General features: G+C 38.6%; 2 protein-coding genes and 1 long non-coding RNA gene across 4 annotated transcripts in view; 1 reads left to right on the top strand and 2 right to left on the bottom strand.

The window, feature by feature from the left end:
• The window catches only part of LOC123518462 (DNA polymerase theta-like), a 23,766-nt gene extending 9,002 nt beyond the window's left edge, over nucleotides 1–14,764 (top strand). For both annotated transcript variants that reach the window (XM_045279294.1, XM_045279292.1), the window contains exons 14-31: nucleotides 163–324; nucleotides 847–1,009; nucleotides 1,524–1,770; nucleotides 1,976–2,090; nucleotides 2,658–5,940; nucleotides 6,083–6,253; nucleotides 6,482–6,574; nucleotides 6,683–6,837; nucleotides 7,520–7,714; nucleotides 8,138–8,239; nucleotides 9,150–9,301; nucleotides 9,832–9,955; nucleotides 10,224–10,373; nucleotides 10,906–11,001; nucleotides 11,521–11,775; nucleotides 12,257–12,488; nucleotides 12,780–12,988; nucleotides 13,225–14,764. In XM_045279294.1, coding sequence (XP_045135229.1) covers nucleotides 163–324; nucleotides 847–1,009; nucleotides 1,524–1,770; nucleotides 1,976–2,090; nucleotides 2,658–5,940; nucleotides 6,083–6,253; nucleotides 6,482–6,574; nucleotides 6,683–6,837; nucleotides 7,520–7,714; nucleotides 8,138–8,239; nucleotides 9,150–9,301; nucleotides 9,832–9,955; nucleotides 10,224–10,373; nucleotides 10,906–11,001; nucleotides 11,521–11,775; nucleotides 12,257–12,488; nucleotides 12,780–12,988; nucleotides 13,225–13,362 — 6,042 coding nt within the window. In that variant the 3' untranslated portion in view covers nucleotides 13,363–14,764. The remainder of the gene's footprint in view (nucleotides 1–162; nucleotides 325–846; nucleotides 1,010–1,523; nucleotides 1,771–1,975; nucleotides 2,091–2,657; nucleotides 5,941–6,082; nucleotides 6,254–6,481; nucleotides 6,575–6,682; nucleotides 6,838–7,519; nucleotides 7,715–8,137; nucleotides 8,240–9,149; nucleotides 9,302–9,831; nucleotides 9,956–10,223; nucleotides 10,374–10,905; nucleotides 11,002–11,520; nucleotides 11,776–12,256; nucleotides 12,489–12,779; nucleotides 12,989–13,224) is intronic.
• On the bottom strand, nucleotides 8,786–11,763 carry LOC123518468. Its single transcript, XR_006678805.1, has 3 exons — nucleotides 11,650–11,763; nucleotides 10,180–10,340; nucleotides 8,786–9,318 (listed from the first exon to the last, which is right to left on the bottom strand). It is a non-coding gene; the product is annotated as an uncharacterized LOC123518468 (long non-coding RNA).
• LOC123518463 (uncharacterized protein DDB_G0290685-like) lies at nucleotides 14,555–19,352 on the bottom strand. Its single transcript, XM_045279295.1, has 4 exons — nucleotides 19,199–19,352; nucleotides 18,367–18,466; nucleotides 14,798–17,448; nucleotides 14,555–14,749 (listed from the first exon to the last, which is right to left on the bottom strand). Coding segments are annotated over exons 1-3 (2,712 nt in total). The 5' UTR covers nucleotides 19,200–19,352; the 3' UTR covers nucleotides 14,555–14,749; nucleotides 14,798–14,837.

The following is a 19,352-nucleotide window of genomic DNA, read 5'->3' as shown; positions in this document are numbered from 1 at the left end:
TTTTGGTTATTTGATTTACACGTCGAAATTTAACAAAATAGTCATTCAGCATTTGAGAATGATGGGTAACTATTGATTTACAGTTTATTCTAGTTTTTTCCTAGCATAAAGCAAGAGTTCTTTCTGGCCCATAACAACTCTTCAGCACAACTTTTCTCTCAGGTGACACCAGTGTATGTGAGTGCCGCATGGCCTGACTTGGACTGGCTGTCATTCCTGAGGGTGTGGGAGGCCCTGAGTGAAGACCAGAAGCGTGTAGCACAGCTGGTGGGGGTGGAGGAGAGCTTTATTGTGCGAGCTTTGAAAGGCGTCATCAACAAAAGGGTAAGAACTCATTGGAATATTTTATACTCCAACTGGCATTACAGTATGCGTGAAAGAACCATGGACTCCATATCAAAATTATTATTTTTAGCATAGTTTTTTCCCCCTCATGTACTTTAATGCTTTTTGAATCAAGACATTTTAGATTGTGACTGCTTTTAATGTGGATCATGTGAAGATTGTTAGAAAAATTCTCCCAGAAATTTTTATAATGAATTTATGTCAAAAATTGTGTTGTGAAAGAGTCAGCATGGCCTATCATATAAACTACCATGTGATCTTGAAGTCTGTTTTTCTTCTTTAAATTTTGATTTTATATATTTTATGTATGCCATTACCCTGCCTTCTTGTCACACTATATGATCTTAACTTTAGATTCACTTGCTCATGCATATTTTATAATAAGGAAGAATATTTCCCTTTTGTCCTGTGTTGATAATACAGGGTCAAGTGTAGCATTAAATTTGAAGGTAAATAGTTGCTCATTTACTTCCATGGTCCTGTACTACGAAGTTCCAACAGGTACGCAGGCAGGCGCAGCAGTTGGCAGTTCATCAGAGGTTCTATGCCTCCTTAGCCTTGCAGGACTTGGTGCAGGAGGTCCCACTTGATGAGGTGGCCCACAAATTTGGTGCATCTCGTGGGGTGCTGCAGGCACTCCAGCAGTCAGCTTCAACCTTCGCTGGTAAGGAGCTCACTTCTGTAAAGTTAAATACTTAAAGTCATCCTGATGAACCTTTAGAAGCTTTTGCTCCTTATAAAAAGCTTGTGAAGTGTAAGAACTAGTGCTGTGGTTGATAATGGAGAAAAAATTGCATCCGATTCATATATTTGATTACAATAAGAGAGAGGGAAAGAGAGAGAGAGAGAGAGAGAGAGAGAGAGAGAGAGAGAGAGAGAGAGAGAGAGAGAGAGAGAGAGAGAGAGAGAGAGATTCTTTTTCTTCTGCATGCTTTATTTTTCTGTGATATCCTCTTTTGTTGGGTCATGATTGCTTGGCAGGTGAACTATCATTAGATTTTCATTGGAATCATGTATGTATCAAAATATGACTTTGAACTGTACATTGAAATTGAAGGATAGAAATTTGTTATTGATTGTAGAGGAATAGTGTAGAATGCAATAATGTTGAAATATAACTTTGGGACATGCATCAATATCTATGATCATCATATTGAACATCTCACATGTGCACTCAGGTATGGTGACTGTATTCTGCAATCGATTGGGGTGGCACAATCTGGAACTGCTCGTAGCACAATTCCGTGACCGGCTACAGTTTGGTATCCAGCGTGACCTGTGTGATTTGATGCAGCTGTCTCCCCTCCTCAATGCTCAGCGTGCCCGCCATGTGCATTCTGCCGGGCTAGAGACTGTGGCTATGGTAGCCAATGCCACACCTACCCAAGTGGAACAGATCCTGCATGCTGCTACACCATTTCACAGGTGAAGACTGCCACAGTAAACCATTTCATTGATGTAGTATTACAGTTATATTGCAAGTGGTCACTTGGAATTGAATTTTGCTTGGAAATAATAGGGTTCACAAGAAATGCAAAATAGTTAAAACTCAACCAGATAATTAAAAAATTTCAAGAGAATCACCAGAATTGTATTGCAATGATAGAAACATTTTTTTTTCCCTCCACAGTACCAAGTTGAATGAGAAAGCTACCCAAGGTACCATCTGGCTGTCATCTGACCAGTGTGTCACGGAAGCTGAGGCAGCAACTCTCATTGTAGCTGAGGCTCGCAAGCTGGTGCAGGTATTTTATTGATTTATTTTTCTTTGATTTATTTTTCTTTTCAGATGTAAGAGGGCCATTGCCAAATGAAATGAAAACTAAAGAAAAAAAAACCTACTTGAGTGCCTATTCTCAATGTAGAAGTGAATAGGACAAGAAATTTGGCTTAGATCACTGATGAATAATTAGGAGGAGAGTGGGTGTCAAGACAGAACCCTGAGGAATGCCGTTGTTATTTGACTTTGAAGCTTTTAGATGAAGTTACACAGAGAATAGAAGTTGTAGCAGGATTATTGGAAAATCAAAGCCTTGTACCAAACTTCAGTGGAATGACTTCATCACTATATTCTTCACTTAATTCATTGTATGCCTCATAAAAAGAGACTGCTCTTGTGCCATTGGTATAAGGATCTTCATAGTATCTAGATTATTTCCATCTGGAAGTTCCTTTCTGGTTGTTTTGATCGCCAATTGTTTTTTTTGGAGTCTAAGCAATGAAAGAGTGTCTTCCATTCTTTGAGTCATTTATAGAAGCCTCAATGAATCATATTTTATCATAGCACTGTAAACTTTTTTTTTTTTTTCCAGAAAGAGCTGGGGATTTCTTCCATTGACTGGAACCAGAGGATGCAGGATCCTATCAAACCAATCAAAACTCACCACTCTCCTGGGACTCCACTGATGATCAGGAAGGAACTAGTCACTTTTCTGATGACTTCAGAAACACCTCATTCTGGTAAAGCTTTGCTGAAGCAGCAGGTGTTTTCCTCTAACACTGTTTCCACCCATACTGAGAGGACAGCATCCAAGTATCCAAGGTTAAAGGGTGACTGGAAGGAACTCCTGAAAAAGTGTAATGAAAAGAAAGAGAACTTCAACAAAGTGGTCAACAAAACAGTCGAGAAGAATGTGTGCAATCATCAGATCAGTAATGAAGATGATTCAAGGTCAGCTGTTTCGCTGGAAGCTGCATCTACAATGAGTGTAGGGAGGAAATTTGCAGAAGTGAAGGAATTACAGTTGGTGGATAATCCTACAATCAGTACAAAAGATGAGAATGCTATGAAGAAAAAAAGTACAGAAAGTTCTGAAAAATCTATTAACAGGGAACCAGAGAGTGTTGTGATTAGCAGGACTGAAAACAGATTATATGATAATGCATTAATGAGTGACAAAAAGGTTAATTCACATTTGAAATTGAATGTCATAGATGTTGAAAAATCAGATATTCCTGGAAAGTTAATGGATGCTGGAAACAATCGTTCTGATAGTAAGATTGCACCTAAAAGAAATAGCACAAGGATTGCAACAAGGCCGACTTGTTTGTTGCTCTCTAATATCAGCACAAAAAAGAAAGTGAAGACAAAAAACAACAAAAATAAGAGTATCTTTACTCCTGATTCACAAGAAGATAAATCAGATAATGTATTTTCTCCTAAAAGCAGAAAAGCTAGAAGTAACACATCACATATTCCCAAAGCCAAAGGAGAAAAAGTAACCAGCTGGTCTGCCTTACCTATTGGTGATATAAACACCAGCTCCACAATCAATAAAAATAATTGCAAAACTCAAGAAGTTCCTCGCATGCTGAACTTCATGATGAAAGAAGGTGGTAAAGAAAATCCACCTGACCAAAATCTAGGTTCTGGTACTGATATAGCCAGTGTAGGCAGAATTATTGGTGTTGGTAGTGGTGAGGACAGTAACACAACTCTTCCACACACACCTGTCATGAGTGGGAGGATTAGAATGATTGCTTCTTCTACACCCATTATGGTGTCTGAATCCCAAACCAATAAGCCTCTACCTTGCCTCCTAACTCCAGGGCCAGCACCTGCATCCTCCTCTGTCTTAAACTTCATGGTTAATACTGACCTCAATAACAGCAGTGATCTGTTCAGTGAGAGCAATTCTGAATTTCATCTTGCAAATAAGACTCAAGATGCCTCTAGCAACATTGAGGAATTACAAGAAAAGAATTATGAGACAGACTCTTGTGAAGTTGGCATTTTGGATCATAAGAAAGAACAATATAGAAAAGAAAAAGAGGATATTCCAAACCTCATAAAATTAGAGAGCACAAAAGATAACTCTGAGTGTAAAGATAAAATTTCAAAGGACTTAATGTGCTTGAAGCTGAACAATGTAAATACTAAAAGACCTTGTATCGTAGAGGACAAAATGTGCTTTTCTGACCATCAGAGGCCAAGCGGTGTAAATGGTACAGTAAGGGAAAGTAGCTCCGATATTAAGGATAATGGTACCCGGAAGTTTACTGAAAGTTCTCATGAATATTTAGAAGACTATGTTCTCACAGACTCTCAGAAGAATGGTTTGTTGATGACAATGAGTTCTCAGAAGCCAGATGACCCTGCAGTTTCACCAATGTGTCACACAAAGCTTGATAATGTAGGGAATATGAAAAATTATGAAGTAAATTGCTGTAAAAGTTCATTAGACAGTCACAAAGAGCTTGGTAATGGAAAGATTGGAAAGTTTGATGTCCCCATAGATTCTGGAGTAAATAGAATGTCTGTGAATGAATTACCAGAACAGTGCGACAGCATCAGATATTTTGGGAAAGGAGAGAAGAGGAAGTTAGTACAGGGTGCAGAGCCAGGTGTCCTAACTAAAAGATTGTGTGTTAGTCCTCAGAAAAGCAAAACAGAAAATGTGAAAGATTCAGTCAGTCATGCTACTTTAAAAGCAGATTGGTTAAGTAATCCCACTGAAATACCAGGGAAGACTGAAGATGATTTTGGAAGTTTGTCTTTTTTTGAAAAATCTACATCAATTGATCTCTATATTAATGAGGATCAATTAAATGTAGAGAATAAAAATGAGAATAATATACTTATAGATACCTCCAACCAAGAAGACTTTTTTAATCAAGCTCTTCTGAACCTGAGTGAAATAAGCAATAATAGTAACAACTCTTCTCTGACATTAGAAAAGTTTTCTGACAGGAAGAACATTTTGCAACCTGTGAAGGAAATAATCTCTGTGCCTAAAGACTTGGGTTCTGTTGCATACAAGGATTATGTATCAGACTCATTCCAGGAAGAAGCTTATGAAAATTATCTTCAGTCACAGAATAATGATAATGATACAGAAATGAACTCTTCCAAACAGTTGCCTCAGGATGATATGGAACTCCATCATAGCCTGGTGAAACCTTTGAGTCAAGACTTTCAGCTTTCTATGTGGGATGATTCTTTGGCACAATCCAACTCAAATATTACTAAGCATCAGAATGACAGCAGTAAGCAAAAAGTTAATGAAATGAGGATACCAGACATTGAAAATACCAGGAATCTGCTTCATTGTACTGCTAAACCAAACATTCTGCACAACAGGGAAGAAACGGCTGGAGAATCTCAAAAGAACTTGGCTCTCCACTCAGATAAAAGTCAGCAAGATGTTACCTTCAGTCAGTTGCAGATAACACCAAGGACTGAAGCTCTGCTGGAAGGAAAATCTTTCAGGGACAATAATAGAGGAGGAGAAATATCTACTAACTTTCTTCTCTCCCCTCTCCAAGAAACACAAAGACAATTTAATGAGGTAGTTGAGGACAAGAGGACTGGCAAACCAGAACAATGTCAAGAAACTACTAACGGAGTAGAAGAGGTCAATGGACTTAACATTCATCAGAGCAGTCAACTGAAGACAGAGATTGGAAGTAGACTTTCCTCAAGTACCACTGACTCATTAACATGTAGTACTTCCTCATTCTGCATAGTGGACGTGGTGAATAACAGACGTGTGTTTGAAAGTTTTGTGGAAGAACTACAACAACAGTCAGTAGTGTCGCTGGCTCTGGCTTGTGAACGTGCTCCATCCAATAAGCAGCAGCAGGAACAGTGTATAGGTTAGATATCTACTTAGCATCTTCAAGAATCCCTGGTATTAAAATGTAAAGAGGTGAAGATCATACAACACATGAAAAAAGATAGTATTTCATAAATGTGTATTGAGTACCACTGATACATACATAGAATACTGACTTTCAGGTTGGAGAATCACTGGACGCAACCGCACTCCAAGGCAAAGAGTACAGCGCATGACTGAGCAGCAGGTGGCAGGCGTGCTGGTGGAGAATTCTGACCTGATGTTGGTGGGGTTGGCAGTTTGTTGGGGAGAGCAAGACGCTTATTATCTCAATTTCCGCACTTCACAGGATGGTAAATAAGATTATGAGTTGATTATCTTGGTTGCTGCTGCTGTTATAGTGTTGTGTGCTGCCAGGAAGTGCTCTACATACTCAAAGGATGCTAGATTAACGATGTTGTGCAAATGCTGCTGTATATTAATGTGTTATGTATTACATACATGGGAAAATTTGAAAATACCTCTGCTGATATCAGTAATATTCTTTTCTTTCATAGCTATTTTTCCATTTTCTTCAACAGAACCCACAAGTTGCAGCCTTCCCACTCCTGATCTTGCTGATGCTGTCCCTGTAGAGGAAAGAGTGGCCACTGTGAAGAGCTTTTTATCTAGAAGTACTGATCATATTTGACTCTAGAGTACTGCAATATAAATTTGTATAACATAAATTGCTTCATGATTGCTTATTTGTGGGAAGATAATTTAACATATAACATTGACAGAAAGACAGTGTGTGGTGCGAGTGTGGGATGCCAAGAGCAGCATACGGTTAATGGTGGGAGCTGGCCTGGGGTGTTTGACTGGCCGTGTGGAGGACCCCAGAGTGGCTGCCTGGATGCTAGACCCAGGAGCAAAGGAACCCAATCTGTGCAACTTGGTAAATGACTTCATGCAGTTCTTGTCCCTTGCATATATATACCATTTTGGATTTTGTCAGCAGTTTTAATTACATATATGTTTATTATCTTCTGTAGGATTCACTTCCTCCATCACAATTGCATACATACTTATGTCTAATATACTTCCCTAGGAATTAATCTCTTTCTAGACCTGTCTCATTTATTCTCTTTTATTGATTTTTCATTTATTGAGATGTGTTTAAATATGTGTGTTTTATTACTTTAGTCAGTAACTTTATTTACATAAGATATTTCATGTTTTTTATGAGTTTTATGAGGTACACATAAAAAGGTATTGGAATGTATCCCTATATTTCCTATTCAATCTGAAGTTCACTTTATGATATAATTTTCAGGAACATAACCCAATTGTATATCAGGGAGGACTTGTACTGGTAGTTTTACAGGACTGTCAGTTTTTCTTGCATATTACATAATTGGTCTTTCCAGTCTGTTCATTATAGGAATTAAGATTATTTGATTACTCTTGTCATCATATTCATGAATGCAATATTTCTCAGTAAAAAATGTTACATGTCTGCATGGAGCTAATGTTGAGATTTTTTCTAGAAACTGAAAACTTTTTATTCCAGTGTTTTATTTATTATGCAAAGAAAGAATACTGTAGTATGAGATACATAATTTACAACCTTCCAAAAGGTCATGAACCATCACCTTGGTAGCCTTCCGTTGCTGGAGGGCATGAGTGGCTGCCGGGGCCTGGGTGGGCTGGGCACCACCATATCAAACCCTGGTTCATGCAGAGTGAGGGCAGCCGTAGAAAGTGTAATTGTGTTCCACCTAATGCCATCACTCACTTCCACACTTGAGAAACTGGAAATGCTGTCGTCTTTTGTAAGTGTCCTAGTGAAAGAAAGCATGAAATTGAATTACCTGTAATCTACACCAGAACAGAGCAAATGCAGTACTTCTGGTAGATTGGATAGGGATAACTCACTGGCTACTGTCACAGGCTCAAAAATGTGTTGCTTTTTTATTGATTTCAGAATCAATTGATTTTCTTAATTATGTCAGAACACATTTGATAGCTGGTTTCCCTTTCACTATGGTTCTCATATGTCTGTAACGTTAATTCCTTTTGTCACTTGCTATTTTGTGTTTTGTTATGTAGCCATGAAAAATTAACCTACTGTTGTTTCACTGGTTAATTGACATACCATCATGTTACAATCTCATTACTTTATGCCATGAAAATCTAATTTTTCATAGTGCCAGTCATGACATCCATCAGCATTAGTGTCTTGCCTGTCTTTGCAGGTAGAAGTGGAGATGAGGAGCGTGGTGGAGCTGGCATACATGGAGCTAAGCGGACTTGGCTTTAGCAACAAAGAGTGTGAAACCCAAAAGTGCATCATGCAGGTAATGGAGTTCACAAAATGCTGCAGGATGAAAGTATATGTAGATCAGGAAAGAATGAGTCCTCAGAAGTAGAGAAATTCAAGCATCACTGAGGCAAAAATGGGTTTACTTACTTATCATCAGTACCTGTCAGACAAGTTGTACCCTCATGTCCTGACACATGGTTTGGTCACTTTGCAAAACCTCTAGGAAGTTCTAGGTGTTCCACAATTTCTTTTTAACTGGAGATAACATAGTTTTTGTATGTTTAACTTATTCAAGAAGTATTCATTTACTTGAACTTGCTGAGTGGCTTCTATTTTGTGGGTCGGCATGGTACAGTGGAACCATGCACGCTTTGGGATCCGAGGAGTCTCCAAGCTCATGCACTGGTTCGAATCCTGTCCATGGTCTGAGTGCAGGTTGGGCTTCCTTACTCAGGGCAATGGTTTCCTAGTGGGTGGGCTTTGAGATAGGAGGTACCCTTAAAAGTATCCACTTTAGCCCATAAATTCCCATGAAAAGCCCACATGGTATAATAATAAAAAAAAAAAAAAAAAAAAAGTATTCTGTGATGATTTTTTTATTTTGGGTCACAAAAAGTTCTGTAGAACTTGCTTTTCATATGAAACTTGTTTGAGGTTGATATGTTTGCGAGAAGTGAAGTTATTGTTCCTGGACTTTAGAGTGAGTTTCTCAGCTTTCAAAAAGTGACGTTTGAGCTGTGCTGCTTCTAGGACTCTCACTTGACAGATTGCGTAACTGTATTGTGGTGCTAAAAAAGAGATTATGTGAAGTTGGGTAGATAAAGTGAATGAGTCAGTGGTGAATTCCATGGATTGAATTATTTTTTCTACTTAATTGGAGTAATATTTTTTCTTTGAACAACACACGTAAATACACACATACATCATATTCTATCTCTCCTCAGGCAAAACTGTCTTCCCTTGAAAATGAGGCATACAGTCTGGTTGGTCATTCCTTCAGTCTCACTTCCCCAGTTGAGATTAGCAAAGTTTTGTACAGTGAACTCCATCTTCCTCAGCCTTCATCTCGAGGCTCCAGCATTGCCTCCAACACAAGGTGAGATGTAAAGTTATCTGAAACAATTTTGTAGTTTCAGTTGTAATATACTGACTGTATGAGCAGATGTAAGGAGCATAAAGGAAGAAAGATAAGAAAAAGAAAACCAGAATTATTGATCTCTATGACAGGATTAGTTTTGAATTACACTTGCCAATCAAGAGCATGAAGTGTAAGATGGTAAAGATGAAGGGTCCTTTATCTTCAACTGCGGCTGACAGGAAAGGAATAAAGATATGCAACATGGAAAAAGTATGGCAATTAGGGACAAGACAAGAATTACTGTAGCTGCAACTTTTACCCTGTTGAAAATACATAGTGATACTAGATAATCAGAAGCAACCTTCCAAAAAAGAAATGTTTATTCATAACATAATTGCTATGTGTATGTAATGTGTATATCTTAGTTCCATTAGTTCCATTTCAAAATATTTTTCTCATTAATTTGTTATAGAATGAAGTTTGATTACCTATCTTATCAAAATGGTCTTTGACACCTGTATTTAATTTTCTCTCTGGTTGTGACACAGGAGGCGTGGAAGGGGAAGGGGTGGAGGTCCTACCAATAAAGAGTCCCTGGAGAAGCTAAGACTGTACCACCCATTGCCTGACGTCATCCTGCAGTGGCGCAAAATATACTCGTCTCTCACCAAGGTAATGCTCCTCATAATTTTCCACCGGCAAATTTGTTATATTTGTTATTTTAGTAATTCACACCAAGTTGTAAAGAATATAAGATAAATAAGTAGCTTGTGTATTCTGCTACATTTATGTATTTTTTGGATATATAAAAGATTGGTGGAGATTCCTGCATGTTCCAACATCTAGTTCATGTCAAATTTTGTTTGTGTCTTAATGCATATTAAGTATCTACTCACGGTAAAAGAAATAATTAGCACATGTGTTGTGTTGCTGTGGCCAGGTGGTACTGCCACTGCAGCAGATGAAGTTACGCTGTTCCCAGCTAGCAATGGACCGCATCCACCCAGTGAGTCACACCTTCACCTCCACGGGCCGCATCACCATGCATGAGCCCAGCCTGCAGACCATTCCCAGGGACTTTGACATACAGGTCAGCCATCACGACACCTACTCTGTACTCTAGATAAACTTATTCCTATCTCATTCAAAAAAATATTCTCAAAGAAAAGCACCAGCCAAAGACCACAAAATAGAAAAAAAAGGGGGGAAGGGGCTCACTGATGTCCCTGTCCCAAAAGAGATGTCAAGAAATTCACAAAAAGTTTTAAGATGAGTGTCTTGAAACCTTCCTCTTGATGAGTTAACAGTTGCACTTTATCAGTGTTTCAGACCTCATAGGGAGAGATTATTACTTCTGCAGGGGGCCTGGAAATTACAAAAATGTCACATTAATGCATATTAATCAATTAATATGCATATGTCACTGATGTGTGAATGGGCCTTTTAAATGATTAGGTAAGTCATTATCTGAAGACCACACATTATTTTTGTCACTTGCACTCTGAGTAGCCCATTCTGTTGTTTTCCTTTATAACCTTTAATGTAGCATTGCAACATTAGGTGTCCAAGTATGTCTTTGATGATGATGTGTACTAAAGATAAGTGAAGTATTTTTATTTCAGGTCACAGTAGAAGAGACCAATGGGAATAGTAAGAAGAAGAGTCTGCCACAAAATCAGCTCAATGCAGCTACCATGAGTCATTTGGCTCCTTTCTTGGTCAGTACTACACTCAACAAGTCTGAATTTATTTCTGTATATCTTATATCTCCTGCTGCTTGTTAGTTACTTCAGATCCTAAGGAAATTTTGCTTCTATTGGTGCTGAGAAGATTCATAGATTGAGGTCATCTATGTGTCTCCTTTAGTATTTGTTGTCTAATTTCTTCATTCTTTTGGTAATAAGAACTGGTTGTGTTTGCCACTCATATGATTGAAATACTATGTAACACTCCATTTGAAGTTTTAGAATCATGTTTTTGTGTTTCCTTTGATGGTGTTGTAATATTATTTTTCTTCTGTTCCCAGGACTAATTCTGAGATGAATATAGAATATAGAAAATTCCTGTTCCCATGCTATTTTATAGGAACAACAAATATCAGAATTTTTGGTTCATACAGGGATGTTTGTAATAAGCTATGCTATCTGATCTAAAGTAAGAGAGGTAGAAAAATGAAGATAAAGGCCAGGTGGCTGAAATTAACTCAGTGATTTGTTTAGAATTTTTCTGTCTTGCAGGTTCAAGAATCTAAAATGGAGAAACAGCAGCAACATACGGTTAGTCTCAGACATGCTTTTGTTGCCCGACCTGGCCACGTGCTTCTAGCAGCTGACTACTCTCAGTTGGAACTGAGACTCTTTGCTCACCTAGCAGATGATCAACCTTTGTTGCAACTACTCAACAGTGGAGGGGATGTGTTCACTCTTCTGGCCACACATCTCGCCTCCCAGCCCTCTGAGGTGACCCCAGAACAACGGCAGCAGGCCAAACAGGTACTGTCCCTTTGTCTGCATGCTGACACACATACAAAAAAGATGAATTTTTATCTAAGAAATTAAGGGAATTAAAAATTATACAATTCAAATATATTTTGTAAAGTATTTCATTATATAGAGAAGAAAGCTATGATCCATTGTTTGTCATGAAGACAAGTTTATGAAAAGTATTTGGTAAAAGATAAGGATGTGTTTTGTGTCTCTGTAGAGTTGGAGGGAGCCTATCTTTAATTTCAGGTGGAGAGGAATTGTGGACTATTTGAAAATTTTATGATATTTTATTTTAACTTAAGATGAGTTTTCATGTGAATAGTAGAGTACTACTTCTTTAGTTTGGAAATAATGTAAGTCTTGCCTACTCTGCTATATGAGAAACCTTACTGTGGAACATCGATTGATAAATTTGGAGTGTTAGAGTTATACTAGATATAAATAATAAAGCCTTTTAATCAAATTGTACATTTTGGTTTGATTTCAGGTGTGCTATGGCATGATCTATGGAATGGGAGCACGAGCTTTAGGAGAACAACTTGGGATTGAGGAGGAAGAGGCATATATTCTCATGGAACAGTTTAAGAGCAGCTTTCCAGGCCTGCAGAGATTTGCTAAGACTACAGTAGAGACTGCTCGCTGCAACGGTTATGTCACCACTCTGCTTGGCCGCCGCCGCTATTTGCCGGCCATCACCAGTACATGTCACCAGTCCCGTGGTGAGTTTCTGCAGCAAAGCACACATGAATAGTGAAGTGTCAGCTGCAGACATTATTTCAGCTTATTTAGACTGATGTTTGAGTCTGGTGGTGCAACAATACATTATTTTCTGCATTTTTAAGTGTACAGTATATATTTTCAGGTGATGATTGTGTACACAACAAGAATATTTTTTGATGCTTTCATTGTTTGTTAACACATAATATATAAAGACCAGTGCCGAAGGGTTTCTTTAATTCCCTTGTTCTCCTTTTTTAACATTTGCACTTACATTATTGTGGTTCTTGCAGCACAAAGTGAACGTCAGGCAGTTAACACTGCCATCCAGGGTTCTGCCGCAGATTTAGTCAAGAAAGCAATGGTGGAGATACAAATGGTCCTCAGAGAAACCTTCCCCACAGCACCAACTTGCCTTAATGCATCTGTGCTCTGCACCTGCCAAGAGATGTCCAGAGGAGCTCACCTTGTTCTTAATCTTCATGATGAGTTGATGTATGAGGTGAGGGACAACATGATGTGAAGGGAAGGTAGAAAGATTAAGTGTATGAATGGATTTTTCTTGTAGTTTGTCAGGATTGATAATGTCAATTACTTAACTGTATATTCTTGGTGGAGTCATTATGTATGTTTTATGAGTGACTTACACTTAGCCATTGGATGGGTATGTTATTTATTTTTATTGCTATATCTAAGAAGAATCAGTTACATGAAAGTTGATGTTGAAATGATTTGCAGGTTATGAGTGAAGATGTGATTCAGGTGGCACAGCTCGTCCAGAAACACATGGAAGGAGCAATACAGCTGTCTGTTGCCCTGCCTGTGAAACTCAAGGTTGGTCCTTCTTGGGGTTCTATGCAGACTCTGAACCTGTAAAAGTATTCATGAGAAGAGGTTAGGTGTGGACGTAACTCAAGAAATTGTGGTCTGACAGTAGAAATCCTGGTGGTCTGTGTTTGGTGTTATTAAAAGGTGAGTTGATGTGTGGCACTTCTTTGTTGGAGATCAGAAATATGGTCTGTGCCACTCCATATGTAAATTTACTTAGTTATGCTCAGCTATTTAGAGAATACAGGACCTGAATTACCCTGAAGTGATCCTGCCTTCATAGTATCTATGTGTATTGTCTTTCTGTATTCTAGTCTATTCCAGATATTATTATTTGTGTGTGTGAATGTTTGTACTAGCTTGTGGTATTGCTATGTTATATTATAGCATTGTTATTAGCACTGAAATACTAAACCATTATGTGACTGTTATAAGTGATGATGGAAGCTGTGATGGAATACTAATAGTGATCAGCAGGTTGATTTTGTATCTTGAATTTTTTTATACATTATTGTACAGATAGATATTTTAAGATATTTTGACGTATTTTAAGTTTTAGGTGAAGTAACACCAATATGGCATTGTTTAAGGTAATTTAAAGAACTCAAACCCTCTACCCTTTTATATTAATGTAAATCTTTTATATTTATTATATACTAATGGATTACTTTTTAATACTAATTGTTGATGTAATGTTAGTATTGAAAGCTGACTTTTGAGATTTATAATAAAAATGTTTACCTTTCATACATTGAATTTTGAATATATTCTTAAGGCCATTTATAACAGTTAGTAAGCACAGTTGTATGATAACAATCATAACTGTGAAACTAGAATTGGTATGATGAAAGAGCAGACTTTGGTCTTCAATAGATCATGCAGTAGGATCTCAGTACTGAGAGACTTACATATATGAAGACTGTGGCTGGTGCACACAATATTGTATGTGATTAACTGGTGAAAGAAAAAAAAAAAAAAAAAAAAATTTGAAAAAAAATATTTGATAGAGTATATTGAAAAAAATGGACGATCTGAAATGATATTGTTAGATATAGTTTTGTGATACTCAAAAGCAGGAAAGTAGGACAAAGTAAGGTTTTTTCCTGGCTTGCTAGAATGAAGAAAATGCAAAGTGGACATCTCAGACTGCTCAGGGGAGACACTCTTGATTTACTGATAGTGCTATTGACACTCTCTCTCTCTCTCTCTCTCTCTCTCTCTCAAGAAATAAATAACTCAATTATGCAATTATTTTTATTGAAGTTTAGTACATTTTTATGATTTATTTTGATGTGGTGTTTCATCTTGTTGATTAGGTTTTCTGTACTGTCATGACTTTTTCTTCCAGCTCTACCTTGTCCTCCTCTTTAATTTATTTCATTCTTATTTTTTTCCTTGAACAGCTCTCTCTCTCTCTCTCTCTCTCTCTCTCTCTCTCTCTCTCTCTCTCTCTCTCTCTATATATATATATATATATATATATATCTCGCTTGCTGGTTATTGGTGTCTTGATTTGCTCTCTCTCACTTCTTTCCGTGTTGTCGCCTTCTTTTCGAATGTTTTTTTGATTCCATTTCAATTTCCTTTGTCTCTGTTCCTTGCTTTTCATTTAGTTGTTCATCATCATCATCATGTTGTTTTTGTTGTCCATCTTCTTGTTTTGCTTGTGATCTTACCTTCAGATCATTCTTTGCTGTCTGTTCAGTCTTATGGTTTACTCCAAGTTCTTCTTCATCATCATCATCATAAATTTCATACTCATATTGTTGTTGTTGTTTTCGTCCTTCTTCTTCTCGTCTTGCACGTGATCTTAGCTTCTGATTTTTCTTCGTTGCGTGTTCAGTCTTATGTTTTATTCCAAACTTTTGTTCAGTTTCTTGATCTCCCTCTTCGTCCTCATATTCTTCGTCTTCGTATCCTTCTTCTAGTATTCTTTTTGATTTGATAGTGTCTCTATCTTTATGTTGTTCTTTTCTTCTTTCTCCTTTTGTTTGGTCTCTAGATTCAACTTCTTCCTCTTCACTCATCCAATCGTCTTCCTCCACTTCTTCGTACAGTTGTCCTTGTTCATCTTCATCATCATCTCTTCCTTTTCCTTTATGTCTTTCTTGTTTTTCAACTACACCTTTCTGTCTCTTTCCTGGATTCTTCTTGTCTTCATCTTCCAATTCACCTTTTTGTCCCAAACTTCGTTGTGCATGGACTTTAGAATTCGTCTCAGAATCATCTGCTTGAGTATGGCCTTTTTGTACTTTAAGTTGTGCATGGTGATGTTTTTGTGGTTGTGTTTTCTTTTTTATTGTCTGTTGGTCTTCTGATAATTCCCCTATTTCTTTTTGTTCTTCAAATGCCTCGTCAGCATTTTCGTGTTGTTGTATGGTATACTGAAGCCATTCTTCGTCATCTGTCCAATCATCATCCTCTTTCCGTTTTTTATGTTGTTGTTCATCGTTTAACATTTTACCAGTCTCTTTATCATCTCCACCATTCTTCCTCAAAATCAGTATTGCATCTTCTTTTAAATGTTCAATCCAATCTCTCAACTCCTCCTTTTCTTTTTCATTCAGTCTTCCTTTTACTCCATCACTGCTTTGCTGATCATCTCCTCCTCCTCCCTTTATTCCACCACTGCTTTGTTGATCATCTCCAGATCTTCCTTTTACTCCACCATTGGTTTGCTGATCATCTCCTCCTCCCTTTATTCCACCACTGCTTTGTTGATCATCTCCAGATCTTCCTTTTACTCCACCATTGGTTTGCTGATCATCTCCTCCTCCTTTTATTCCACCACTGCTTTGCTGATCATCTCCAAATCTTCCTTTTACTCCACCACTGGTTTGCTGATTATCTCCCTCTCCTCCTTTAATTCCATCATTGCTTTGCTGATCATCTCCAAATCTTCCTTTTACTCCACCATTAGTTTGCTGATCATCTCCTCCTTCCCCCTTTATTCCACTACTGCTTTGCTGATCATCTCCAAATCTTCCTTTTATTCCACCACTGGTTTGCTGATCATCTCCTCCTCCTCCTCCTTTTATTCCACCACTGGTTTGCTGATCATCTCCTCCTCCTCCTCCTTTTATTCCACCACTGGTTTGTTGATCATCTCCCCTTCCTCCTTTTATTCCACCACTGCTTTGCTGATCATCTCCAAATCTTCCTTTTACTCCACCACTGGTTTGCTGATCATCATCTCCTCCTCCTTTTATTCCACCACTGCTTTGCTGACCATCTCCCCCTCCTCCCTTTATTCCATCATTGCTTTGCTGATCATCTCCAAATCTTCCTTTTACTCCACCGCTGGTTTGCTGATCACCATCTCCTCCTCCTTTTATTCCACCACTGCTTTGCTGATCATCTCCAAATCTTCCTTTTACTCCACCACTGGTTTGCTGATCATCTCCCCCTCCTCCCTTTATTCCATCATTGCTTTGCTGATCATCTCCAAATCTCCCTTTTACTCCACCACTGTTTTGCTGATCATCTCCCCCTCCTCCCTTTATTCCACCATTGCTTTGCTGATCATCTCCAAATCTTTCTTTTACTCCACCATTGGTTTGCTGATCATCATCTCCTCCTCCTCCTTTTATTCCACCACTGCTTTGCTGATCATCTCCAAATCTTCCTTTTATTCCACCATTGGTTTGCTGATTATCTCCTCCTCCTCCTCCTTTTATTCCATCATTGCTTTGCTGATCATCTCCTCCTCCTCCTCCTCCTCCATTTATTCCATCATTGCTTTGCTGATCGTCTCCTGATATTTCTAATTCCTCGCTATCTAATGGGACTGTCTTTGGGTTTTCCTTATGAGTACGGTGGACTCGTTTGGTCATCCGATATCTATTGTCATTCTCTCTAGTGGACGCCGCTCTCTTTCCTCTGGCTGCTTGTGTTTGGCATATCTCGGTTTTGATGTCCATAGCTGCCTTGTTCATCACAGGGAGTCGAGGAAGATCTCTTGGTTCTCTGGATGTCCTGTGCGGGATTTTTTCTCTCCGCCAGTGCGTTTCTCTTACACTGGACGACGTGACTCCCGAAAGCTCCCGTATCGTGCGCGCTTTCTTTATCCTGTTGTGATGGCCCTGTCCCACATGACTTGGCCCAAACTCTTCCCAAATGCCGCGCTCCATCTTGCTGTTAAAAAGAAGAAAAAATAAATTTGAAGGTTATAACTCCATTACCAAACATATTCAGCAGTAATGATCTCTATATATATACTGTGTAGGCTTAATATGAAATATGATTGGAGATCAATTTCAAACTAGTGTTGTGCTAGTGGTCATGTTGCAGTGTTTATAATCCACTACTATTTGGTTTTGCGAGGGTCACACTTGGCCGCCGTAGCGGAATCCGTGTGGTCGTCTCACGGCTAGGAGGGACGAGACTTATTATTCTTCTTGGGGTTGGAAGAATAAAGATAACACATGAGCTGGTGTTTCTTTGTACATAACAAAAATATATTATCACCACAAGTAGCTTGTCCCAGCTCATCTGATAGATATATTATGATAAGTATGAGTATTGGCAAAAGAGACGCCTGAGGACAAGGAAAAGAGAGGGAAAGCACAGCGGGGAAGAGGCAGTGCAAGTAGGTTGGAGTCGGAGTACCAATGAGGAGTGAAATATAAGATCCCATCAAGTCTATACAACCTGTCAATAACTCGGAGCTGACAAACGAAACACTAAAATTTAGAATCTGTATTTGCTACACTATCCACTACATACTACAAGGATGGGCTAAGGAGCGTTCAGACCTGTGCAACTTTTCGTGCGCACAGGAGGCATGTGCCCATACCATGAAGAGGCAAGCAGAGGCATGAATCGGTGCAGGATAAGCCACTCTTCAAATTTGTGTGGACAGGTCAATATGGTTTATGGAAAAGCATAAATCGAGACCACAATTCTCTGGCGTTGTGATGACGTCAGTCTATTAAATCTTTTTCATATACAGATGGAAAGTAGAGAATACCATTGAGATTAAAGGCCCTCAATTGGACGTCCCATTAAACAATTACGAATTTTTCACATCGCAAGTAACAGGAGACCACTCACCTGGGAATAGAATCGATGCCTTGCTGAAGTTCAGTGTAAGGCATTCCCGTCACTGTCACCACCACCACCAGTCCCACCGCCACGCGCACCACAGCCACCACTGTTGGCATACATACACCATGGCTTGCTAGGTTTGCTCCTTGAGATACCATTGTGATAATCTAAGTCACAGAGTTCTGATTGTCTGAGTGTATCTACTTTTCCTGTTTGAAGAAGCTCTCTGCAAACTCTATGGTCATCAGAGAAGGCGTAGTAAAGAAAAAAAAAATACTATGTCCATATCACTATTCCCCGTCAGTGGCTTGGCTCAGCACTAGTGCGGTTAATGTCATTATTCCACCTTTCTTTTCTGGGAGAGATAGGAGACAGAGGCTACACATTTCTTCGTAGCTTTATATCAGTTGTGGGTTGATGTGAAGAGATTCTAAATTATATGGAGGATACTCTTTATACATTCTGAATTAATGAACCCGCATGAGAGAGACAATTTTTATATCATACGTATGTAAAGAAAGTCAAGGACAAAGAATTAATTACGTACAGCATATTAGCATAGCTTGTTAATTTGTTTAGCTTCTAGCATTCCGTGTCATTCAGTTGTTGAGCCTTTTAGTATTGTAACAATAGAATATCATTGAAAGGAATTATGCATCACATCTTAAACTTCATAAATGCTAAATGATTATGAGAATATTCATCATCTAAAGTATCTAATTCTCTCGAAAAATAAGTATCGGTGTGTGTGTGTGTGTGTGTGTGTGTGTGTGTGTGTGGATGAAAGGGGGTGCAAATAAAAAATCAAAGAAAAAAAAAAAAAAAATGCAACACTCACTCGCTGCTGATGCCCGACCTATGAATGCGCGAGGCAGTGGTTTGAGCCGCTCTTATATACATGCTCCTGACATGATAGCCCACCATCACCACCACCACCGACCCAGCTACCCTCCATGCCAGCTCTCCCTCACGTAACCACAGCTGTCAAGGAG

This window comes from Portunus trituberculatus, chromosome 43 (assembly GCF_017591435.1).
Source record: "Portunus trituberculatus isolate SZX2019 chromosome 43, ASM1759143v1, whole genome shotgun sequence".
Classification (NCBI taxonomy): domain Eukaryota; kingdom Metazoa; phylum Arthropoda; class Malacostraca; order Decapoda; family Portunidae; genus Portunus; species Portunus trituberculatus.
This window is presented reverse-complemented; position numbering and strand designations above follow the sequence as displayed.